Source organism: Balearica regulorum, chromosome 1 (assembly GCF_011004875.1).
Source record: "Balearica regulorum gibbericeps isolate bBalReg1 chromosome 1, bBalReg1.pri, whole genome shotgun sequence".
NCBI lineage: Eukaryota > Metazoa > Chordata > Aves > Gruiformes > Gruidae > Balearica > Balearica regulorum.
Window position 1 is genome coordinate 5,032,038 of NC_046184.1, and position 25,930 is coordinate 5,057,967.

General features: G+C 42.9%; 2 protein-coding genes and 1 long non-coding RNA gene across 5 annotated transcripts in view; all 3 read left to right on the forward strand.

Moving 5' to 3' along the window:
* The first annotated feature begins 6 nt into the window (after positions 1-6).
* ATP5F1C (ATP synthase F1 subunit gamma) lies at positions 7-7,290 on the forward strand. Of its 3 annotated transcripts, XM_075761506.1 has the most exons (10): positions 7-125; positions 891-925; positions 1,880-2,011; positions 2,634-2,838; positions 3,263-3,406; positions 3,785-3,849; positions 4,456-4,611; positions 5,714-5,810; positions 6,608-6,645; positions 7,153-7,290. In XM_075761506.1, the coding sequence occupies exons 1-9, from the start codon at positions 82-84 to the stop codon at positions 6,612-6,614; spliced, it is 885 nt and encodes a 294-aa protein (XP_075617621.1). In that variant the 5' UTR covers positions 7-81; the 3' UTR covers positions 6,615-6,645; positions 7,153-7,290. The 3 variants fall into 3 exon arrangements, with proteins under 3 accessions (XP_075617621.1, XP_075617707.1, XP_075617796.1); XM_075761592.1 differs by lacking the exon at positions 6,608-6,645; XM_075761681.1 differs by lacking the exons at positions 6,608-6,645; positions 7,153-7,290 and having other exon boundaries at positions 5,714-5,814.
* A 2,177-nt stretch (positions 7,291-9,467) lies between these two features.
* The window catches only part of TAF3 (TATA-box binding protein associated factor 3), a 118,920-nt gene continuing 102,457 nt past the window's right edge, over positions 9,468-25,930 (forward strand). The window contains exons 1-2 of the mRNA XM_075761803.1: positions 9,468-9,768; positions 21,543-21,785. Of these exons, the coding sequence (XP_075617918.1) occupies positions 9,603-9,768; positions 21,543-21,785 (409 nt within the window). The 5' untranslated portion in view covers positions 9,468-9,602. The remainder of the gene's footprint in view (positions 9,769-21,542; positions 21,786-25,930) is intronic.
* On the forward strand, positions 21,793-25,522 carry LOC142603000 (uncharacterized). The gene is made up of 2 exons (XR_012836889.1): positions 21,793-22,623; positions 24,881-25,522. It is a non-coding gene; the product is annotated as an uncharacterized LOC142603000 (long non-coding RNA).

Sequence of the window (25,930 nt, forward strand, 5' to 3'; positions counted from 1 at the left end):
CCCGCTTCTGCCGGGCTCGGCTGCGCGCATGCGCGGTGCGGGCGCGCTGACCTTCAGCGGGGCTGTGGTGGAGGCGCCGCCATGTTCGCCCGGGGGGCTGCTGTCGCGCTTTACCAGCCGCAATGGTAACGGACGGGGGTGCGGGCCGGGAAGGGCCGTGTGGGGATGGAGGGGTGCGTCCCGGTGGTGGGGGCAAGCGGTGAGGCAGCCCCCTGGGGCGGCCGAGAGGCTGGAGCCGGCCCTGGTGGAGGCTGAGGGGACGACGCTCCCCTCAGCCGTGCAGCCCTCAGGGGTGGGGGACCGTCGGCCGGGCCAAGCCCTGAGGTGCTATGGGGTCCGGTGTAGCTGGAGGAGCGGTGACCGTGAGGCTGAGGGCAAGCGGCCTGTCTGGGGCACGACGGTGACCTGCCGGGGACGGAGGCTCCGTCCTCTCAGCCGCGGCTCTGTGGGGGAGGGCGACGGGGAGACGGGAGCTCGTAGGGAACGGGCGCTCGGCCGCGGGGGTGAATGGGCGAGGCGAGAGGACTAACAAGGACAGCTTTGGAGATGACAAGCGGTGCATCTCAGGAAATGGTGTAATCTCCTCTGCTTCGTTTTAATGGTTTTTCAAAAGCAGTTGTATCCTTCTGATGCCCTGTTGTCCGGCCCTCGTTTATGTCGTGTTATTATCCAAGGCAGTGGATAATGTATTAAATGATATAGGAGATGCAGGGAAGGATGGAAGGTACGCATACAAGGGGCGGTTTAAAGAGGCTTGTCCTGCCACAGATGCTTTTTAACAAACGGCAGTTCTTAAATTTTCGTCCCTCTGAAAGGGACCTGTCCTTGACAGGTGTTGATTTGCTGGAGAACTAGTGAACTATCCTAATTTCTCCTGCATTCATTTTCAGGGGCCAAGTCAGGAATATGGCAACTCTAAAAGACAGTAAGTACTGGTTTTGTTTGCTTTTGAGAGAGGGAAAGTGTTGCAGGAAAACTGTATGTTAAAATAGAATTTTGGTTAGCCTCTGTTGGATAAATTGTTTGTGATACGCCATAACATTTATATACAAGCGTCTAGCACTTCTTATATTAAGCAAGTGTCCTTCAGAAAAGGTATTGCTTAGAATGGTTTTAGCACTAATTTAACTGTCATTTCAGTAAATCAACATAGTTTTACTCGAACATATTTTAAAAATAATGTTATCATATGTACTAAACCAGATTTTTGCTCACCTTTAAGAATTAATTTGTTTTCTGTTATGTTTATTTCCCTGTGCATTTATCCAATATTGGGGGCAAAAAGGTTGACTGAATTGTTTCACTTTGATAATGCTTCTCTAAGCCATTCCTCATAGGTTCTTATACAGGGATATTGTCTTGGAGTTGCACTTGTTTACAGGACACCTGTTTTGTCCTCTTCTTGCATCAGTATTTTTATGAGTCTCATTTTGCCACGGTCTAAACAAAGGAGGAATTTTATTCTGTGTCTTCTTACTGTGAGGTCTTTTTTTGATGTTTGTTTCCTCTCCCTGTCATCTGGGAAAAGAGGACGATATACCTCAAGTGATATTTTTGTGACACAGGTAGAAGTGGAAGGAAAGAGAATAGGAAATAGATTTTATGTTGGACTAACTAATAAATAAATGTTATGCCTGGAGGTAAAAACATATCTATTGTAAAGATGCATTTGGCTTACCCAGATTACTACTCTTACTACTTTATTACTGTAAATATTAAGGTCTTTCAGGAAGTTTATTTGTGCATTGTTTGTTTATTTACTTTCTCTTCGAAGAACTTGACAGGATATTTTTTGATGGCTGTTGCTAGCATTTTATTGCTTAGTATCGATGTCATTCTGCCCAGTACAGCCCACGACCTTCAACTATTAACTTTGTAGTTACCAGGCGTTTGAAGTCCATCAAGAACATTCAGAAAATTACAAAGTCCATGAAGATGGTTTCTGCAGCAAAATATGCAAGAGCTGAGAGGGAGCTGAAGCCTGCTAGAGTCTATGGAACAGGAGCACTGGGTGAGAGAAGATTCTTGTGCTGGGTGATGTGGGAACAGAGAGGAGGGCTTTCATGGTGGTGATAAAATGCCTACAGTTTTTAACCTTTTTGTAGATTTTTTCTGAAAGAATTTGTATCTCTAGGCCAATGTCTCCTTAAGGATTCCTTATAATTTATGGGAAGTGATTTTTAAGAGTTCTAATGTGAAATTCCTTATGATTTCTGCCAAGTCAATTAACTTTGTGTGATTGTTTTCGTTAGTCATAAAGGCACCATAACTCAGAATTTCTGGCCTGCTTCTATCTGTCAATGGAGTTGTGTCCTTGGCTACTGCCAGACCTCCCTGCGAACTCATGAGCTGCACGTCCTCCCGAGGCAGTGGACTTGCACGGTGAACTTATCTGAGTCATGGTGCTGATTGTGTGATAGCCGATGGAGAGATGTGGCTGGCTCTGAGTTTTTTCTTTGTCACCTCTGGTCAAATCACGTACAAAATCGAATGATTGTGAGGGAGATAAAATTCATATGGCTGTGATTGCGAACCCCTTTGGAGATTGTTTTAGTTAGAATAATTCAAAGGTATTTTGATATATTTGCTTCCTGGCACCCTTGAGTAATTTATCCATCTTTTTTTTTTTTTAGCTCTCTATGAGAAAGCGGAAATAAAGGCCCCTGAGGACAAGAAGAAGCACCTCCTTATTGGTGTGTCCTCTGATCGAGGTCTGTGTGGTGCTATCCATACATCTATTGCTAAAACCTTGAAGAATGAGATTACCAACCTCTCAAATGCAGGGAAAGAAGTTATGGTGGTTGGAGTAGGTGACAAGATCAGAGGTCTACTTCAGAGGTAAAAAGGAGAAGGGTTTGGTCTGGTGGTTTTGTTTATTTTCTGTTATAGGAATTTCAAGACTGCTCAGAAAGCCGTGTGGCATTCACAGACAATTGCATTTAATGGAACTGCGCTAAATTAAAGTTCCTTTAAAAAATTGCAAATATTATAACATGCGTTTTGGTCATCTGGACATTCATGAGACTGCTGCACAGTACTATTACATTTTTGAAATAAAAGTGTGAAAGCTAGTAACACTAGCACTGCTACAAGTGTGTGTTTATCATGAAGCTATCGTAATAGTTTAACTGAAAAAAGGCAAAATTTCTCTCAGACCCTAATTCAATAAAATGCTTAGTTCTGAACACTAGTAAGTCTTGCTGCCACGAAGTTGTGCATTAGAGCATCCACTTGTTCTAACACAGATTTGATGTTACTGCAGGACACATGGCAATTACATCCTCCTGACATTCAAAGAAGTGGGACGAAGACCTCCGAGCTTTGGAGATGCTTCAGTCATTGCCACAGAGTTGTTAAACTCTGGGTATGAATTTGATGAAGGCTCTGTCATTTACAATCGGTTCAGGTAAGATTAAACTGAAACTGCACTGGAAAAATATTGGGTAGAAGGCTTCAAACAGCACGTTGGCCTGATGAAGTAATGTGAAAACTGACTGTGACTTGTGTTTATTTCTTGAGGAAGGACTGTATTTTGTTGTGTGTGAAGAGCTGTTGGTTGGGTTTTTTTAAATCGTTGTGGCTGGAATTATCTTTTTACTTGTATAGTGGGTGCTGTTACATTTACAGTCAGCACATCATCATATCCGCGTGGTATCTGAGGTCTCTTCATTGGGATTATTGCAGAACTTTGGAAGTTGTCAAAAGTTGTCCATTCTAATTTGATTTGAAGCGCTCAATTTAGGGTTTGTTGGACTGAAGAGCCTATTACGCTATTTTTATACAGGTCTGTCATCTCCTACAAGACTGATGAAAAACCCATCTTCTCCCTTGAAACAGTTGCTGGTTCTGGTAAGTAGTGAACTAGAAACCACCAGTTGTGTGAAGTGATAAATCACAGAAAAACTACTGTGAACATGAGATTGTGGTATGAAAACATTTTATAATGGTGCGTGTGTTGTAAGTTCAACAGGTTGTTTTATCTTGGTGGTCCAAGGCTGACCTGTCAAAGGTGCTGTGGGGCAAGGAGGTTAAAATGAACAGTTGTACTAATTTTTATTTGAGATTCTCCCTCAAGCAAGAATTATGCGTAAGCTATACTCTCAGTTCTGATGTTTTCAGCACTGAACAGCCTGGATGCAGACTAATTTCGCGTTACTCAGTAAAAATACCCCAGAATGATTCTGCAGCGTTGTCTGGGAAGATTAAACATAATACACCAATAATGTATTTGGCCGTGGTCAGAATCTGACTTTGCTAATGTTAAAGTGAATTAAAACACATAAAATAATATCTCTGCTGTTTAATACTTTGTTATGAAAGTACACATTGTATGTAGAGAAAATGCCTTTGCGTTGCCTTAAGTAGAGAAACAAGCTACCATAATAGTCTTTCGCACGGCATTATATTGTTTTGCTAGAAGTAGTATATCTAAGTCTGCTCTTTCATATTTTACAGAAAGCCTGAGTATCTATGATGATATTGATGCTGATGTGCTGAGAAACTACCAGGAATTTACACTAGCAAACATTCTGTACTACTCCCTGAAAGAATCCACCACCAGTGAGCAGAGTGCTAGGATGACTGCTATGGACAATGCTAGCAAAAATGCTTGTAAGTCTACTCTGTGGGTTTCCCAGGACTTCAGTAGTTTAGCATGAGAGTACTGACCTCCCTTTGTGTAATTCTTTGTTTCCAAAATTATAAGAAATGAGCTGGTTTCTCACTTAATTCTATTTTGAATCTTTTTTTTCTGAACCTGTTCAACTGGGATTCTTTTCTGAACACATGAACCTTATTTAGTCCCTGGAAAGAGGGATTGCTGTCAGGTATCTGAGAAACAGGACTAGGGAACTGGAGGTGAAATAACAGATTCTTCAGTAAGAATATGAAACACTAAATCTTGTAATGGCAAATATTCTTTACGCTCTTCTCGTGTGGCTGGTCTGAGGATTTCCAAAATTTTTAGAAACCTGTACCTACAATTACCAATGTAATTAGTACTGCACCAATTTAAGGGTGGGTTAAATACTTTACCACCTGTCATGCAGCAAGTTGAGAATATACAAGTGTCCCTTGGAAGGTGTCCAAACCGAGTGCAGTGCAGAGTGTGCAGTGGGTATTAGTGGGAGACAGCTAGTAGCTTTTCACGTAGCATGGTGGTAAGACCTCAGTCCTGAGAAGGTCGTGTTGCATAAAGGCTACCAGTGACTGAGTGAAGCCCATGTGATATGCAGTTGGGCTACCTGGAACCGTAGGCATGGCCCTTTGCTGACTGTAGAAAGAGGTGATACCTTCTGCATTTAAAAAAAAAAAAAATCTGAAGAAAAAAGAATTAAAAAAAATCTGGCTGCCTTTGCCAGAACAACAGTAACTTGAAGGAAATACAATGGAGTTTATTGACAGTGACATCTAACTTAAAAGGAAAATAACGCATGTTTGTGTTATGTTAAAATAAGCTATGTCACACCATAGTATTTACTAGTCTGTCAGCTGTTCTTCAGATGTTTAACTGATGCCTCAAGCCAAATTACCAAGTTTCTAGATTGTCTACTAGTAGTGTTATTTGTAGGGAAAAAAATATGAGAAGTGCAGTAAGACTCTTGATTGTTTGCATGGATTTACAAGACTGTTTGGTATTCTGTTCATACAGCTTCTCCTTATCTGTATTTAAATAGTTATTTTATGTTTAAATTCCAACCTTAATTTTTTCTAGCTGAGATGATTGACAAATTGACATTGACGTTCAACCGTACCCGTCAAGCCGTCATTACCAAGGAGCTTATTGAGATCATCTCTGGTGCTGCTGCTCTGTGAGTACCTGCGTAAATGTGAAGTAGGAGTTGTTGTGAAGTGGTATAATGCTTGTACGTCCTGCTTCAGTCAGGGAAAGGTTATGGCACGTAGGTCCTGAAACCGAAGGGAAGACAGTCCGTGGCATGGCTCCCAAGTTCTTCAGCTTACGCAGTTCTACTAACAAGTGTGAAGTTTGGCAGTCTTTTTTGGCCAAATAAACTGTAAAAGCTGGTAAAATAGATTTTTAGCCTCAACACACACCCTTGCCTGAACAGGCAGTGGGTTTCCCCACTCCTCCTTTCTGCCTGGGCTTCTCCTTTGTCTGCTCAAATGGCCCAGTAGTGTCGGGTGGGGGGGAGCAACTCAAGTGACTAAAATGCTTTTGGGTAAAGCAGCCTGGGGTGGTGGTCAGAAGCTGAGGGATTGAGGTCAGAAGAAGGAGGGAATTTCCAGAGTCTGTTGATACTGAATGTGTATTTTACTTTAAGTTCAGTAATTTGCTTATTTCCTTGAGAAAGGTTTTGTGAAGGTGTGTACTGCAGGTTACAAATGTGTGGGTTTAGACCACAATTTGTAACTGCGTGTAGCTAATGTGTATTACATCTAACAGCTAAAAATTTGTGCTATACTCAGATGTGTTAATGTTCTGTGTGTTTACAAAATGCCTGGAATACATACCATATAGCAGTTACGTGCTGTATTGTGCTCCTCACAATACATTTACAGTCATAAATACATGCATAGTTCTGCCTGAATTTGCATGATTTGCTTCCTAACCTGCTTGTTCTGTTTTTTCTCGTAATACCATAACCAGGGATTAATCGGAAAAAGCGGTTCAGCCAAATCCAAGAGGTAAAGTTATGAAATAGAAACTAGATTGTGTTTTAAAATGAATTAACACAGGAAATCTTGGAAGTCAAATGAGGCAATCAGAACTCGGTTTTATTGAGTGGACAAGCTTCTCTTCCCTGGGAAACTGCCTGTTGCTAGTTTGAATCTGTCTGAACAAAAAGTTCTTAAGTGTCAATAATTTTAAGCAAAATATGTCCCTGATAGTGTACATCAACATTTGACATAATTTTCTGGGTTATTGGATTCATTTGCAATTGCTGTTTTAATTTTTTCACAGTGCCCTGACCTTATGCAATGACTTAAAAATGTCTGTATGTAAGACGTTGTACCTAAAGAGGTTTCTGTAGCAAAACAAGCATATTCAAAATTTAAAACTTAAAAGAAAAATAGACTTGATAAAGAAGGGGGGGGTGTAAGGAATATTAGTGAGTTGAAGTATTCAAATTGGAGGAGACAAAAGTTTTAAATAAATGAAAGGGGTTTAATTTGCTTCAATTTTCCTTACAGGTGAAGAAGAGCTCTTCTGAGCACGTGGTCTAACCTGCCTGTGACTGTGTTAACAAGACTTCTCTGTTATTTTGCGAAGAAGTGGTAAAGCCTCAGAAATCTGTAAATTCTTACAATAAACCACCTACATGAAACAAATGTTCTTGGTTGTCCATGGACTAAATGCTCTTGATGTCTAAATATCTGGATTTGACTTGGTTACTGTTTGAAATGCAGTTTTTAAAAGCTGTGCTTTACATTTTTGTGATGTATCTGGCGTGCAGAACATATAGGCAGGTGTTTGTTTGAAAAGTGGACACGGTTGCCTGCCCTCACCTTGTGTTTAAAAGTGTTGGTTTGTTGTGTACGTTGTGCTGAAGGAGATTATGGAATAACCTCTCTGCAAGGTGCAGTTGGAACACTGACTGTTTATTTAGAACGCATACGGTTTTTACCATTGGTCAGTGTGCGTGTATATATATTTGCATGCTCTATAACACCACAGTGCCAGTTCTCGGCCCTCACTGGGCATGACAGGAATGCGAGAAAGGATAAAACATAAAAAATAAGAATATAGCAGAAGCGTAAGAAAGAAATGGTAGTAGTATGGTATAACAGTAGGAGTTCAGAACTGCCCAGAGCTCCCCAAAGAAGGGAGCGAGCAAAGAACAAGCACCCGCCCTGAAAAATGGTGAGCTGCAGGGCTTCATCCTGCACCCCCTCGCCTCAGGTCGCAGGCTGGTCTGTTTACCGACTAACCAACGTGCTACCAATGGTCTAATAAATCAGAGAGCTAATTGGTGAACTAAGTAACTTCTAATAATAGACCACTATTATTTACAATTCTGTTCTTCATGCTCTGATTAGTTACAATTACCAAGATACAGTTTAGCACTTGTACTGCTAGTGTATACACAGCCACCATTGAGTAACAGCTCTGTTGCTCCTCATTCTACCTCCCACACCACTCAGTAACTGTTATCTTTGTTTCTGGATCCTCCTTTTTGCCACCATAGTTTCATCCTTTCCATGTGTTTTTTTTTTTTTCTTTTTTTCCCCTTCAAATAAACACTTTTTCCTCATTGTTAGCAATTTTGCTACATCTGTTCCCAAAGCTGATGTTTCTACTGCCTAAGCCATCTTGGCCTTATATATGTATATGTATAATAATTTATATACCTGTCTACGTACAGGTGACCTTGCAAGGTTCTTCCCCCAAAACATGCCCCAAAATTCCCTTCGATTTGGCTGATACTGGCTCTTAAAAGCAATATTTTTTTTAATTTTTTTTTTTTTGTGGTTCTACCATGTGCAAAAAAGTGCAGCTGCAGAAGAGATTCACAGAAGTTTTCTTAGCTCTGGAGGAATTACTGAAATTAGAGAGAAATGTAACAAATCAGCCTTATTTTTGCTGCAAAGGAGAAATATCCCCTATAAGTCATTAAAGTCAAGTTTGTATTAAAGTGTCTTGAATCAGGCTCCTTCCTGTCTCCTGAAGTCTCTTCGCTCTCAAAGGATTCTCTTACACTAAATGTCCTCTCCTATTTCTCAGATTCCCTGAGAATTAGCTCCTGCGCAGGAGGCTGCTCGGGAACAAACCTGCTGCAGCGTTGGCCATACGTGTGACATACGTCAACACGTGGTGAGGCTGTACAGCGGTGGAGTGACGTGGTGGGACCCGACAGCCCAAAACCGTGATCTCCAAACCAAAAAGTGACCAACTGACAGGATTAGCATAAAAAGTAATTAAAAGGCTTCGCCCAAAAGACTCAATGGCAAGGTCTTGACAGCAAATGTCGGATGTCTGGGTGCGAGCCGCCTGAGGACACCTTAGGTCCCACAGCAGAGGGGAAACCCAGCGATGGTGAGGGCTGGCGTTTGCCTTCTCCAGCCGAAAAAAATGAAAAATAATCAAACAAGGCTTCGGATAAACTGTTTTGACCAAGAGTTTTCAGCTTCCTGGTAACAGGTGGCATCGCTGCTTGTTTAAATAACGCGCCTGGGTTCTGCTCCAGCGCCTCACGGGCACGGCCCCTGCTCGGCCGCTTTGGCTCTGCGGAGGAGCGGGGCCGGCGGTGGCCCCTCGCCTTTGGGGAAGCTCAACCCAGGGCCCGCCACCTTACAGCGCTCCGAAAGGACGCCTGACGTCAACTTTTCCTCACACCGCTGCGGAAAACTCCGATTTCGGGGTTTCTTGGGGAACTCGAACCGCTCCGCGCCAAGACCCGTCTCCGCCATCGCCACATCCCCCTCCGTCCCGCCCCCCCTGACGACGGCCGAGCGCTCGATGCGACTCGACGTTCCCCGCTCGATGCGCTCGGCGCTGGAGCGGCCTGGCCTGGCGCGGGCGGTGAGGAGGCGCGGCGCCAAGATGGCGGCGGCGGCGGCGGGCTGTGCGTGAGTCTCCCCTCGGCCCTCCCGGCCCAGGGCGGGCGGCGGGCCCGGGCGGCACCGCGCCGAGCCGAGCCGGCATGTGCGAGACCTACTCGCGGTGGCTGCTGCGGGTGTCGGTGGCGCAGATTTGCCAGGCGCTGGGTTGGGATTCGGTGCAGGTCTCGGCCTGCGATCTCCTCACCGACGTGCTGCAGCGGTACCTGCAGGGGCTGGGCCGGGGCTGCCACCGCTACTGCGAGCTCTGTGAGTGCGGGCTGGGGTCTGGGGAGAGGGGCAGTGCTGTGGGGAGAGGGGCTGCGACAAAGGACGTAGTCGTTACCGTCTGGACACGGCCCTGGGAAGCCGGCTGTGGGTGGCCCTGCTTGAGCAGGGGGTCTGGACCAAGTGACCTCCATAAGTCCCTGCCAGCCTCGGCCGTTCTGTGAAGGGGGGCTGCAGAGCAGTGCTGTGGGCCCTGGGGAGGAGAGCCTGTGGAGGAAGGCTGTGGGGTAGCACTGCGGAAGGCATGGGGAGGGCAGCTGTGGGGTGGGAGGCTGTAGGGCAGTGCTGGGGGCTGGGGAGTGCTTTGCAGGAGGAGGGTCATGGAGATGGGGGCTGTGGGGCAGTGCAGGAGGGCATGGGGAGGTGGGCTGGGGGCAGTGCTGGGGGCTGTGGGGCAGCGGGTGTGAGGTGCAAGCATGGGGGAGACCAGGCTGTGGGGCAGCGTTGTAGCGGCATGGGGAGGTGTCCTTTGGGGCAGCTCTGTAGGGAGAGAGCGTGGGGAAGTGGTCAGTGGCAGGGAGGAGAGGGCATGGGGGAGATCAGGGTATAGGGCAGTGGTGGGGGCTGTGGGGTACTCCACTTCGGGGAAGATCAAGGGGAACCATGCAGTGGAGCAGTGCAGGGGGCTGAGAGGATGAGGGGGGAAGCTGTGGGGCAGTACTGGTGCACAGGGGCCTTAGTGTGAGGGAGAGGCGGGCTGTGGGGCAGTGGATCTGGGGTGTGGGCACGGGTGAGGAGCGGGGGGCTGTGGACTTGGGGGAAATGGAGCTGTGAGGCTGTGGGTCAGGGGTGTGGGGAGATGGGGGTGCTGCCCCCCTTTCCTCTGAGCGGGGTACTAGTTTGTGTGTGTACAGGAGGGGGAGGTGGGGCTGCTGGGGCTGTAGTGGTTTGAATCTGGGAGAAGGGGCAACCAGCCCTCTTGCTGGGTGGGATGTGTGCATGAGAGGATGTAATGATGCTACTGTGTTGTCCTGGCTCATCTCTGGGTCAGAGTCTGTGCCCAGGGAGGAGTGCTGAGGAGGCTGTGGGGGCTCACTGCAGGTGGGGATGTGTGTGTAGGGTCCAGGATGTGGGCACAAGAGGAAGTGCTGAAGCTGTAAGGTGTAGGGTTTGGGCTGGGTGTATGGGGCAGGGCAGCGGGAGGTGCTAACCCTACAGCTGGGCCTGTAATGCACGTGTCTAGGGTGTGTGTAAGGAGGAAAGAGGTGGAGCTGCAGTGCATGGAGTCTGAGAAGTGTGCCTGGGGTCGGTGGAGTCACCTGCATGGGGAGAGAGACATAGAATCATAGAATGGTTTGGGTTGGAAGGGACCTCAAAGACCATCTAGTTCCAACCCCCTGTGACATGGACAGGGACACCCTCCACTAGACCACGTTGCCCAAAACCTCATCCAATCTGGTCTTAAACACTTCCAGGGATGGGGCAGCCACAACCTCTCTGGGCAACCTGTTCCAGTGCCTCACCACTCTAACAGTAAAGAATTTCTTTCTAATATCTAATCTAAATCTACCCTCCTTCTGCTTGAGGCTGGAGGAGGCTGGAAATGCTATTGCTAGGGCTGGAGTGCACTGAGATGGGTATATACGTGTAAGGGGACAGCGGTTTGTGGGGCTGAAGGTGCATGTGTGCAAGGGGAGGTGTAGGGCTTTAGTGCTGGCGGGGATGCACATGTGCTACGTGGTGTGGAGTCAGGGTGTACGGGTGTTGGGATAATGTGGGGCTGTGGTGCCTGGTGTCAAGGACGCACAAGTACCAGTACAGCATGGGGCCATATACATGAGGCTGGGTGTGTGTGCGTACAGGGGGCTGGGTGATGCTACGTGGGGCTGGGAATGTGTGTATGGGGCCTGCGGGGCCACAGTGTGTGAGGGCAGGGGTGCACTAGGGTGTTTTCAGGGGGAGGTGGAGCTGTAGTGCACGGGATGGAGCTGCATATGGGAGGTGTGGAGTATGTGTATGGAGAATGGGGAGGGATGGGGCTGGGGATAACTTTGGTACACATGGCATGAGGGGTGTGTGTGTGTGGGTGCAGTGGAAGAGCTTTGGCTGGATATGTGGGGGACTGGAGTTAGCCAGTGCTGCCATTGAGGTGGCACATGCAGAAGGAGCTGGGAGTGATGCTGGGGTGGGGGGGGCAGGATGCCCAAGGCGGCCTCGCTGGATTTGGGGTGAGGCTGGGGTGGGAGTGTGGAAGGGGTGAGTTTACGCCAAGTAAGAGAAGAGAAAGAAGAGAGGTCTGGGAGTGAGTGCAAGGACTGCTGGCTGGGGCACACAGCAGTATGGAGTGTTTTTGTGGACAGGGTGGGGAAGGGGCAGCAAGTATCATGGGTGGGGATGTGACAGAGGATGTTGTGTGTCCCTCGGGGTTGTCTGCATCCCTGCAGAGCCTGCAGTGGATGTACTGAGGGGGGCAGATGACCTACTGACACCTGCAGGATAGGGGCTGTGGGAGGATAGGATGTCCAGTAATACTGACTGGGGGGATGAGAGGGTGGTAGGGGTCTGCTGGGTGTGGGAATGTCAAGAAGGGGGTGGCATTGTCCTGTGGGATCAGGGGGTGTGTGGGGAGTGGTATGTGGGGAGAGGGAGGCTGTCAGGGTAGCTGCGGGGCCTGAACACAGGGAGCATTGGTGTGGTTGGAGGGTTGCGAGTCTGTGTGTGTGGAGCCCTTTGCTGCCCCACATGTGGGGCAGGGAGGGTGTAACATGGCGGGGAGGATGGGGAGGGCAGCAGTGATGTATGAGCAGAGGGGGCTGCCAGTGCTGCTGCTGGATCTGTGAGTGTTGCGGGGAGGGGAGAGATGAAGAGGGGGTGCACAGAGTGCAGAGGCTGGTGAGGGTGCCCTGGAGGGGTGGGTGTAGGCTGTGTGTGCATGGAGAAACAGGGCTGCTTGTGCCTCCTGTGCTGAGAGGGACTTGTTCCCTGTTCCCCCTTTTTTCAACATGCGGGGGAACTGTGGGGTTGTGGGCTGCCGCTGCTCCACGTGTTTGTAATGTGGAGGGAGAAGTCCTGGAGAGCCTGTGGGGCAGAGGTCAGAGCCGCTGCGGTTGGGTCTGGCAGCGGGGAAGGTGTTTAGAGGAAGCAGGGGTTGGAACTGGGATGGATAATGTGATTGCTCGCCTGAAGTGCTGGGTGAGAGGAATGTGACTCACTGGTGGAGGATTTTGGATAGTCACCACCAGTTCAGAGATTGTGCTGGGGATGGCAGGAGGTTATAGGAGAGGTAGCAGGGATGGCAGCCCTGAACTGCGTAAATGGAAAAGTTTGCCATCACTTCTGTCAGGATTGTGGGAGCTGTGCTAATGAGGGTGTCACAGCCATGGATGAGAGGACTATATTAGGCATATTGCTGTCAACTGGTGGTGGATGCAGCCTCAAGATCTGAGGAACTGTGAAGGCTGGGGATATTGTCTTCTGCAAGAGTGAATTTGGGGAGCGTGTGGATTGAAGACCTGTGGGTTGGGAGGCGGGGAGTGATTGGCTTGGTTGGGAAAGGAGCAGCCATGGCCTGAAGGTGCTGCTGCTTGTGCTCATGTCTCTTCTCTGAATCAGAAGTTCTCACTGCTGCAGTGATCCCTGATAAAGCAAAGTGAAGATCTGAGCATACCTGGTCTTGCCTCTGCTTCATGATTTCAGGAATAATTGAAATTGAGTCTGGCACTGCCAGTGTAACTGAGCTGAGGAGGAACTTAGTGATATTGCTGCAAACTCTTTGAGTTCTAGGTTGAATGGATTTCCTCATACAAGCTTTCCACAAATTTGAGAGCTAGTTGGATGTGAAGCATTGTGTCATTACTCTGGAAATGGAATTGTGCGATATTAAACCAGCAGCATCAGTCCAGCCACTGCACCTCTGCAGTCTGTATCTCAATCCAAACAGAAATGATTCATAAAGAGATTAAAGGGGACAGCATAGAGAGTTTGGGAGAACTGGGTTATGGGGTGAAAAAGGAGCTAACCTGGGCTGGGTCAGAGCTGTCCTTTGCTATGGTTAGTACAAATTTTGGGGAGATGCTTTTGTAACTGAATCACTACTTGTGCAAGAGATGAGTTCTTGGGCAGCATTGCCCCCCTGCGCTCAGGTGACTCTGCCACAGGTGCTGCAGTGTTTGTAAGACTGGGAAGAAAAGACGCAGAGATGGTGAAAATACAACTTTCTCCTTTCGGTGCATGAGAAATCAGAAGTGCATAGCAAGAGAGGGACACCTCATTTCTTTGGGCCTGCTTCCTGAATGCAGGGAAAGGATTATTTTTTTCCCCCTCTGAACACAGAGAGAAGTATCACAGTCTTATTTTATTTTATTTTCTGCAAGAGAGAAGGGGAATATGCTGTTTTCATGCCAGTGATATGGTATTTCTTGTAGTACCTCTCTTAAAATGATTACTCTATTTATTTCTTTAAAAGGTTTGTAAAAAGACACCTTAATGCTCAGCTGATGTCTCCCTGCTTTTTCAGAATTGTTTCCTTTTGCTCCTAAAATAAGTTACTGTACAAACCCAGCTCTGGATGAATGAGTTGAGTTTTGCTATGGTTTTGCATAAGTAGAATTAATTAAATTCCGATTGTAGCATCTTTATTGTCAGTGTGTTATCTCAGAGTCAAACCAGTGGGGTTTGAGTTAGCAGGGTTGTCAACTGAGGGACATAATCTTTGTATTTGAAACTGAATGGATTTACTCTGACGTAATTGAGACAGTGTGATATTGCTCTGAAAAGCATGTCATTGCTGTTCACATATTTTCTCAGTTGCAAAAGAAAATGATGGCTTTCCCAGCTGTGTTAAATCTTTGTTCCAGCTGTTACATCCCATTAGGAGAGCTACATTCAAGATTTTCATTACTTTTCTGCTGTTGTTTCTTTGCATTTGCAGTAGCTGTAGTTGATGAGAGCTTCTGTGGCTGCAAATAGAAGGCAAAAGGATTTGCAAAGCGGGCTTGAGATGTGTTTGATGCCATGAAATGCTTCTGAATACTGTGTTGGGGGTGGAGGAGGGAGCGAACTTACGGGGGAGACAGTAAGGGTTTTCCTGTTAAAGTACACCACATTGCGCTGTTCAAATTTGTGGAAAGCTTGTAAGAGGAAGCCTATTCAATATGCTGTAGACTCCACACATGTTTTTATCCTAAAATTTAAATAAAATATTTGAAAAACAGTGTTGGAGTATGTAACTAAGGTATCGAACTACAAAACAAACTGGCATCATGTGGTTTCTGAGAGCAGAGTTCTACATTTTTGTTGTTGTTTGGTTTAAGCAGAGGTGAAAAGGGAAAAGTTCTCTGTTATGTGCCACTTCGTTTTGCACTCATGTTTCATGTGGTTTGATAGAGGTGGTGGCACAGCTGGTCCTTTGGGTTAACTGCTCTGGATAGTCTTGTATGTGTTGGGGTTTTCTATGTTAGGGAACTGTCCAGTGAAGACAAACCAATATCTGCTTCATTTGCTATTAATTTAGCTAATGCGGCTTGGCAGTGTGGTAGTTGGGTATAGACATGAAGAATACATCATGTTTTACCTCTTAACTTAGCAAATCCAGTAGGAGAGTTTAGTTTCCTCCAGTATGTTTGTGTGAGTGCTATTATTGATTGGAGGGACAAGGAAGGGAGCTGTGCTTTGTGCCCCCAAAAGACAGATCTTTATTTTTTTTTTCTATTACATTGCTTTAAAAAACAACCAGGTAGAAGCTACTTAATGTTAATCACTGAGGGTACCCAGCCATATTTCAGCAGTAAAGCAGTGCAACATAATGGAACTAATTTTACTTCAGTTTTTATCAACAGGACAAATTTAGATTATCTGCTACTAAAACTGGAAGTGTAATAAACTAGATAATTAAATTTGAGGTGTGTTGCATCTAGAAGTGGGTTTTTCGGTACTCTTTTCTTGAATTTGCAGGAGCATGTGCTTGGATATGCTGTGGGGTTTTTTTTAATTTTAATTTTTTTCTGCTGAAATTTGCTTACAGTGAGGAAATAAAGTTTAAAAGTTGCTCTTTAGTTTAATATTTTGTGACTACTTTTTTTGAAGATTATTTTTATGTAAACATAGAGCCACAGAATATCTTAAGTTGGAAGGGAGCCATAAGGATCATCGAGTCTAACTCCCTGCTCCTCACAGGACTAACTAAAACTAATTATATGTGTGTATATATATAAGTATGAAATATAAATAATATTAATTAATATATTGAAATTTATATTAATAATGCAACTGCATTTATATTAAAAGGGCGGTTTCTGATCTGGTAAGCACAACATTGTAACTGGAAGGAAAAATGACAGATCTTGCAAAATGTTTTGCCATGATAGAACTGGCTCTAAACCTGCCCCAATGCCACTGCACAATCTCCTGTAAAGGAAACCTTCATTATAGCAAATTACTTTTTTTGGAGAATGCAAACAGACCAATATTTTCATGAGGAATTACCACAGTGGAGAGAATTTTGCTGGCATCAAGCAAATTTTAATTTTGTTCTAATTAAACGTCAGATTTACTTCATATGTTTTTTCTTCTCTTTTTTTTTTTTTTTAGTTCCTTCACTCTTATCAGTATATAATAATAATCTCTGTCAAAGTGTTAGATTTTGATGATCAGTTTAAATGAGCTGATTCCCTATGCTGATGCTGAATGACAGTTATAACAAGTATCTATAGAGGGCCTGTAACATTTGTTACAAGGAGTGTACCTCTTTATGTCCTGATAACGTTAAATGTTGATGTTTTTAAACTAATTAACTTCTTGCTGGCTACCAATAAAGAAGGACAAGTTGGGTTTTTCCTTGACATTTATGAGGTTACCAGGAAAAGGAGCAGACTCTGGGCAGCAGTAGCAAGAAGATGCTTTTGCCTGCCTGGTAACTATATTAATAGGACCCTTTTTCCCCACTTACATGCACTCAAGTAAGGCATATAAACTTTATTTAATAATCTACAGTGCATGCTTTCCACTGTTCTTGTGGATGCTGGATGGAAGTGATGTGTTGTCTAACTATTCAGTATAAATACACGGGTATTTATTGTGTGGCAGGGTTGTGCTGACCACAAGGAATCTGTGATAGAGCCTGTAATAAAAATACTGAGGAGCTATACCTAATAATTTGCTGGTTAAAATATAATTTAAAAAAAATCTCTTTTAGAGCAGACATGGAGGTGAATGCTGAGCTATTTATAATAGACTGTACATGTTGCATGGGTAGTGACTCACTGACTTTTCTCAATGTGTTTATTACAGAGCTGCAGTTGCTCCATTTAAAAAACTCGTCATGAAACTAAAACCTCTTCTGTCCTGTACTTACTCGCTTGTTAAATTTTCACTGATTCATACAAACTTTGGGCCAGGAAGGAGGAGGTGATGGGGGCGAGTTTGACAAAAGTAAATCAGCTATTCCTGAGACAGAAGTTAAGGAATGTAACCTAACCCCTACCTGCTCCCTCCCAGTTTCTTTGGATGGCACGAGCATTGGTCAGCTTGTTTGCTGGAGGAATTCTTGTGACTCTTGCAAAAATAACTAGGCTTTAGTAGCTTCTAAAAATTCCTTTTCCCCACAAACCAAAAGCAAGCTTTTATTGCTTGAAGGGGAGTTAGTGCACTGCCCTCATTCTGTTTGATTTGTTTTTCCTTGTGGACAGCTAGGTTTATCTGCAGGGAATGCTGAGCAGCAGGGTTGAGGGCTGGATAACTTTCAACCGAAATCTTTGGCTCTGCATGGATTCTGTTCCCCCATCATTTTGGTGCTGTACTTTTTTGGGGATCCATTTCTACCTGCATATTCCTCCTCACAGAGCGTTCATCCTCATGCGTAGGGAAGCTGAGAGTAATGTAACTGTGTGGCCGTTCCCACAGGTTTCTAGTGAGCTGTTTTGAGACTGAATGATCTTAATTTAGCTCTGCTGTTTGCCACAGCTATATCTGTTTCAGAGCACAGTTCCCATTCAGGGAGATAGTACAGCTTAAAAGCTTATGAGAAAAGTATTTTCGTAGTTCACTGTTCATGAGGTAAAGAGGAGAGTTGTAACTTGCTGGATGAACTAGTCCCATCTCTTTCCAATCCTGGACAACAGATCTTGTTTGAAGTGTCGTGGTATATGGAACAGCAAGAGACTGGAAACCAAAAGCTCCAAAGCTGCTTGTGGTCTGGCACTGGCTTGCTGTGTGACATCGGATTAATTATTTCACTGGGAGGCTTCAGCATCTGAATTTTTAAACTGAGGATAGCCCAAATATCTGAAGAATATTGAGACAAGTTCAGTATGCACAAATTAACCGGTGGGGGGGGGAAGTTTACTTACAGAAAAAAGCCTAAGACTAAATGAAAGACCAGGAGAGAGTGTGTTACATGTTTGTCAGCATTCTCTTTCATCTGTCTAGCTTCTGCTGTTTTAGTGAATTTTTATCAAACCAGAGAGAGAGGAGCAATGCTAAAGTGTTCAAATAAAAGTATAAAGTCACAAGCCTTTATTTGATGAATCACCTGAATTTACATTTAATGCTGTCATGATTTAGCCCCAGCTGCCAGCTGAGTACCACGTGGCTGTTCACTCGCTCTCCCTCCCTCCATGGGATGGGGAGGAGAATCAGAAGAAAAAGGTAAAACTCGTGAGTTGGGATAAGGACAGTTTACTGGGACTGCAAAGGGGAAGGAAAATAACGAAAACAATACTTAGAGTATACAAAGCGGGTGATACACAATGTAATTTGCTCACTGCCGGAGCCCAATGCCCAGCATGTCTGCACGCAGTGACCCCTCCTCTCTGGCCAGCTCCCCCCTTATATCCAGAGCTTGTTGTCATATAGTATAGGGCATCCCTTTGACTAGTTTGGGTCAGCTGTCCTGGTTGTGTCCCCTCTCAGCTTCTTGTGAAAATTGTCTCTATTCTAGCTGAAAACCAGGAGAAATGGATTTTTGTGCTGTGTGTATTTCCAATTGATAAGTGTTTTGATTTAAACACAGGTATGAAGACAGACAGACCTGAAACTTTTTTTGTACACTTTTCCCACTGAAGACTCTTCTTGCATAGAAGAGGTTAACTGATCGGTCCTTTTGTCCCTGTGACAGGTGCAGGTTTAAAAATTTTTTAAGCTTTTAATCAATCTTATGACTTGGCATTGTCTCTTTGGAGGGAAATGTCAAACATACAGGAAAATTGAATCTTTTTCAGAGTTTTTTTGGTCACCTTTTGAACCTGCTTTCTAACACACATAATTGTTTTTTGATATGGTTGCTTAAATGTTTCCATGCTTCGATTGCACTTAGTAGTTGCTTCTCTGCCATGTGTTCTTAATAAGCACTTGTAGGAAAAGGTCCTTTTTAGCATTTATCACTCACTCAATTACATCAGTACACTTTTTTGGAGGCTAAAAAGATCACGTGCAGATCTAGGAAAAGACCTTTTCCTATCGCAGTGATAAACTGGACTAAACTTTCACCCTGGGTACACAACGGTGCTGGTGTCGAGAGGCACAGACTGAGCAAGGTACTCGAAACACCTTCACAGAGCCCCAGTAGTGGGGTTGGTGGTGTGGTGCATCTTGCAGTCCTGTGTCCTGCTGGGAAACCTATTGCAGCGTTTTCTCTGCCTGTGCACTTTGTTTTTCTTCCAAGGGAATCTGAATGCAAGCACGGTGTGTGTCTGTGCCTTCGGTATGCTTTCCAGGTCTAGGCAATGCCCACCTGGGAATGAATACTGAGGCTCACCGTGAATCCCCCTGTCCTGCAAGCAGCATAGGCAGTGAATTCAGAAGTGTCTGGGGAATAAACGTGCTCTACTTCTGGGCTTGTTGAAAAGTTTTCCCCAAATTTTTCTTTTTAACTCGCTGTCCAGCTTGTACCTGTTAAATTTTGGCACCTTAGAAAATGGTTAAGTTTAAAGGTATCTCTGTAGTCTAAAGAGCAACTGAAAGTGACAACACAAAATTTCTTAGCTGTGTCAATAATCTAAATTTAATTTTTTAAGGACAAAACACTCTTCAGTCTGCCTAATAACTATAGGGATCTCGTAACTACTCCAGAGTGGCAATATCCTCCTTTAATTATGTTTATGTAAGTCTCCACATTTCTCTGTCCCTAGAGTCTGCAGGGGAAACTAGTATTGCACTTGTACTAGATAATATACAAACACAAAATCCAACTGAGATGGATCTTGTCGTACAGAGTTCACGTTCTAAATACAGACGGGCAAAAGAGGCGATAACTTGGTCTGATCTCCCTTTTAGCTGTGAAGAGAATTAAAACACAAGCGACTTGCCCAGAGTCACACAAGAGGCCAGTGTTAGAGAGCTGAGAATCAAAACCATAATCTGAGTATTACCCTTATCTTCACAACAAGACTAAGAAGAGAAATTCTAGAACAAAATTCTTATTTTCTAAATGTACCTGCAGGCGTAAGTTGGCTGGGGGTTTGAATTCATCCAGTGATGTGAGAACCAGCCTGCTCGACTGCTTCAGCTTCAAGATAAACCAAGAAGAGATTAGGTTAAAGGACAAACAAAAGAGCATCCCCCCCGTTCTCCAAAGCTGGGGCTTCACAATAGCGATTGTGTTCCTTCAATAAGCACGGGCTGGTTTTCCATAATTACTTTTTAAAGTAAATCACAGCTTATCATCATGTAGGGATGTAATATCTTCATAAGCCAACTATACAGAATTTTAGTAATTCAGTATGATTTTATTGAATTTATAAAAAAAATCATGTTTGGGATTTAAAGCATTTTTTTGTGTGTGTTACTGTTATGAAAAATTAAGATGAGACTCAAAGTGGTGCCTTGGGTACCAAAGCCAGGTGCTCAGTTCTCCCTCCAGAGGCCTTCAGAGGGATTTCGCTTTGTCAGACCAGGGAAACCGAGGCACTTGGAAGACTTCTGCTCCATATAGGTTAAATCTTGGAGCCAAATTACATGTGTAGAACAAACTACATCCTCTCTTGAACTGTTTTCTTGAAGGTCATAGTAAATAAATATCCTAACTGCTTGGCCCATAAAGTTGCACTATGCTTTTTGTAAAGAAAAGTTTTTTGCTGTAGAGTCAAACTTAAGTTGCACCTCAGGACGTCAGCTCCTGACGTTTAGTATAAAATATTTTCTCCTCATCAGACCACTATTTAATATTCCTGTGTTTCATCCATGAGGTATATCTAACCAGTAGGTAAAGTGACTCATAGTTTTTGAAGCCTGTATTTGTCTGGTGGAAAGATACTATGTGAAGTATTTTTGTTATCAAGAGATACATGAGATACCTTCCTTTTTTTTTTTTTTTTTTTTTGCTACAAGTGAACTATAATTAGTTCAACAAAATTAAATTGCTCATTTTCTAGATTGAAAAATAACATGTAGCTTGTTACCTACTGGTAAGGAGCCACTTTCTGCATATTGAGGGCTTGTTTCGTTCATTTGAATGTTCATTATAAAATTGGAAACTATTTTAAGTGGTGTTGTACTGTGTTAATTGACTGTTGCCAGGTAAAGCTGCCTGTTGCTGCTGCCTTGGTTTTGCTTCATTTGCTTCTTGAGGTGCAGTTCTTTAATGGTATGAATTCAAACAAAGTGATATGGATCGAAACAAAACACTTTTAAAGGAGAGTGTGTTCTTAGCCTGAAACATTATATAGCCCGATGAAAAGTAAAGCTGGCAGAACTACAGGGCAGTAATCTCCGTTACTGGTGGGGAGCCGTGGCGGATTGTAATCTCTAAGTGTAGATAGATTTTTTTTTTTTAAACTAGACTTTTTCAAAAATGTTGTTCTTTTGTTGTTTTTTTGTTACAGACGGCCGCACAGATCCAATTTTGGATGATGTAGGTGATGCCTTCAAGCTTATGGGGGTTAACCTGCACGAGCTAGAAGATTATATACACAATATTGAACCTGTCACTTTTGCACATCAAATTCCTTCGTTTCCCGTCAGCAAGAACAATGTCCTGCAGTTTCCCCAGCCGGGAAGTAAAGATGCAGAAGAACGGAAGGAGTACATCCCTGATTATATGCCACCTATTGTCTCCTCTCAAGAAGGTGCGAAATTAATCCTTTGCCTTAAGGTTTGGTCCCTGTGTGTTTGCATATTTGTTTGCATCCTCCAGCAGTTTGAGTTGTGCTGCCCAGAGCGGGTCACTCAGAAAGGACCCACTGGGTGTTACACAAGCATGGTTTCAAAACAGGTAGCAGCGCTGTAGCAAGTTTATTTTCCACCCTTTTACTTTCCTCCAAGATTAACCAGTGTCAAAATACACCACGTTAATACACGCTTCTGTAATGCATTTTAAATTTTAAGTTTTTGGATGATAATAGACATGAATGCTTTACATTACCTTTTATGTGTTAGTCTCCCTCTTATATACACTGCAAGAGCTTGTATAAATTGCTAAAGGTAGAAGGAAGGCTGGCAAGACTGGCACAGCATTCCCAGCTCCTTACAGCTATTTCTTCTTCCTTTGAACAAATTTAACAAAAAAAGAAAACAAAAAAACTTCTTCCAATTAAAATGAAGTCAGATTTAAAATAAGAAAGTAAGAGTCATTTAGAGGCACAGTGCTTGCTTTTAATTCTCTTTGCTAATGTTGATTAGGGTTTCATCATCGCTGTTCCAACTGCTGTCCTTCCCTTTCTTGTCCCACAGAGGCAGGGATTGAGGATCACTGTAACAGGGACACCAGCTATATAAATGCTACGAGCTACAGCTAGCCTGAGAATTTTAGCAGTGACAGTGGAAAAAGCAAAATTGTTTTTTTTCTATTTTTCAGCTACATGAGACTTGATCTCTAATAAGATAAACCTTTAAGAAACGTGTCCTAGTCTAACTTTCCCTTTGAATAATAAACATCACGCAACTGTACTTTGTGGGGAAATAAATGTGCGTAAGCTTGTGGATCAGATACAAAAATCCCAGACTGAAGAACTTCATTTTCCAAAAGAGTGTAATTTACAGGTGCAATCCTCACAAGATACTTATTTAATTTATAATTTCTGTGGGGACAGAATGGATATCATGCTTTATTATGCATACTGTTCTTTTTTAAGAACTAAGACCTCTAAGTCTGAACATTGAAATATGCATAAAAATTCTGCCCAACGTAAAGACGAACATAAAGGACATCACCTTATATGTGAACGAAATCCATTGGTGTGCTGGTACAAATGGGGCAGTATTTCAGTAATTTGTTAACCTGTAGTAAGCATAGATTCAGTCTTTCATACATCATGTTCAGCTATGGATGCAGTTACTGTGTGCTGCAGTTGGAATAAGTGGAATTACAGTCACGGACAGGTGCCTGAAGTGTAAAGGGTTTAGTGGTTTTAGAGTGTTCAGAACAAATATGCTATTTCCAGTAACGATGTGAGGATTTTCTCATGCTGATGAATATTTCTGAAGCTCTGTAGATTTGACTTTTCTGTTTTCTTTAATAGCATAGAATACATAGTTATTTTATAGATCAGTAGCATTTTAATGTCTCTTGCCTTAATATAGCCCAGGAAGTGAAACTGCTGATTTTCAGTGAAACTGCAGAAGTATTTTATTCGATTGATAAGAAGGTATTAAAATCTCCCCTCCTAAAGTTTGTTAAAAGAGTTGTTTTTAAAAATCTAACAATGAACTCTCTTAAACCAGGAAGAGACAAACAGAATGTAAATATCATATAGGTAGACAACATTAATAAAAGTATAGAGGAAGAAGACGTTGGGAAGTGAAAAGGGGTTTTAGCTACCCTGTTCTGGCTGCTTTCTTGAAACACTTTAGCCTGATTTTTCAAGAGGTAAACAAACACCATTCTGTCAGAGATATCCAGCAGCTTTGAAGTGTAACAGTGTTACCCAGCAGTTTTGCATTTTGTTGGTTTGGGTTTTTTTTACTTGGAAAATCATACTTTAAAAATATGCAACAAAGATCAAATTCAGCAAGGCTCAAAGCAGCCATAGACAAATATCTGAACATGGGGAGTGAGAGATGAGAGTATTACAGGCTCAGTCTGGCGATACATGACATAGAAAGAGAAGCTAAAAATTGAAATGGGGACAGTTGTGTGCTTTTTTTTTTGTATGTAACTTTTTATACTCTTTCTCTTGCAAGTTAGATCCAGGAGTTAGATTTTAGCAGTCCTTATAAATAATGTATGAATCCTTTTAACACCCGAAGCAAGAAGATATTATTTCCAAAGTTGGATGAGAACCAGGAAAACTTCTAATGCCTAAGGCTAGTGTATCAGAGGACCTATAGACACAACTTCAAAAAATGAATACAATAATTTTTTTTAATGGAAATTTAAAGCAAGCATTAAATAAACTGCTGAATGCAGGTTTGTTATAGTTGGTTTAAAATACTTAGAGTTGAGGACATTTAAATTTTGAATTAAGTGTTTTCTGAAAATACTATTTCTAATTTTGCTATGGTGTTTTTTTGGAAGGGGTGAGGTAGATCAAGAAACTCTGTTGTATATGTTTTGTCATATTTTACTCCGACTAAAATTTGGAAGAAAAACTTTTCCTTTCACAAATTAAAGGAACGCATCATAAAAATACTGAAGAATAGCAGAAGCTGTTTGAGTAGTTTGCAGATCTTTATAGAGTAGGAAGAAGAACGAGCTGCTTGCTAAGATTGTGCAGTTCGTAACATTTGATTTGCTTTCAGTAGGCAATAAAGATAATTAGTAATGAAGGAAGGCTTCATGCACATTAGGATGTATAATGTAAATCCTTCAGTCACTTAAAGGAACTCGTTATGTCCCATTTTATATCGAAGCCTAGAGCTCAGCTCATGTTATGAATATTTATTTATAATTTATTTACAATTCAGAAATTACTAGTACTGATGTATTTTAGCAATAATGTAGCCATGATGGTAGAAAAGTGTGAGCAGAACAAGGTTTATTGGGTGAGGTAATATTCTTTAATTTTATCAGTTGATCTAATTAGAAGTATTATCTCTGCTGACAAACTGACTTCATAAGTAATTTTAGCTGCGTGCTTTAGTAAAAAAACCCCTTTTTTATTGTTCGTTTTTAAAAAAAAGAAGTGTTCAGTATGCACCATGACCAGTAGGTGTTGCTAATCTCCTTCTCAAAAGTCCTCTAGTTCTGCGCATATAACCAACTTCTTATTTCCACTTACTCTAGAACTGGTGGTGTTGTGTTCAGAGTATACAATCTACCCAGCAGCTTGTGCGATGTCTTAGTTATCGTTGCCAAAGACTCGATAAGAGCAAAAAGTCTTGTCCAGCCTAAGAGGAGCCGTTTCCTTCATATATACTTGATAGTAAGAAATGCTGAAACAGCTCTCTGAATGATTTCTGAAGCTGTGGGGGAAAGGGAGGAAGGCAAATAGGTTTTCAAGATCTGTAATTTGTGTCAGTTGGAAGTTCAGTTCTGTGGTACCAGTTTTATTACAAGCAAACAGAAAATGTTTTCTTGCCTTAAATATGCCGTGCCTCATTTCAGTAATGTGCACTAACTTAAACGATCTGGTGCAGATTCCAAATGCTTGCACTTCGGGGATCTGCATATAAAATTACATATTTTATAAAACAATCTGACTCAGTATTGCCATGGCAAATGTTAGGGTTTTAGCAGTATTTTTACAAAGGACACTGAAGGGATAATTTTATGCCAATGTATCATGATGTTCGCTGTCTGCCTATTTTTAATTAGTCTCCTTTTTGTTTTTTGAGTTATTTTAGCGCTGTTGTCACTAAAATGTCATGGTAAACTTGTAAGACAGATTAAAAAAGGAGAAAAAAATAAATTAGTTGCAAAACATGATGGTCATGCTTTATTTCTTGTGCTTTAATGTAAAAGAACATAAATTTTGCAATAATACATCAACTTCATAGAATTTGTTGATTGCATTTGAAGCAAAACAGTGCTGTGCTAAAACTAGGCCAGTTGAGAAAGCCCAGTTACTTTTCCACAGCTAATAATAATCACTATTACATTTTGTGATAATGTTGAGAGCTCTGGGTCCTGATGCTTTAAGAACATGTATCATTCTTCATAATTAAACCAAAGAAAAGTGAAGTGTGATTCCTACATGTGCCATGGTAACCTTATTTTTAAGCTTCCTGGAATGAATTTCTAGGAAGTCTGTGCTTGCTGTCTCTTGTTATTACATCATTTTAAATAATAATAATAGCAATGATGATTTTTTTTTTTTTAAAATAACCACTTTAT

Coding starts and splice junctions, on each gene's coding strand:
- ATP5F1C (XM_075761506.1), top strand. CDS start 82: ATGTTCGCCCGGGGGGCTGCTGTCGCGCTTTACCAGCCGCAATG. Junction 126..890: donor GCGCTTTACCAGCCGCAATG/GTAACGGACGGG, acceptor ATTCATTTTCAG/GGGCCAAGTCAGGAATATGG. Junction 3,407..3,784: donor GTCATTTACAATCGGTTCAG/GTAAGATTAAAC, acceptor ATTTTTATACAG/GTCTGTCATCTCCTACAAGA.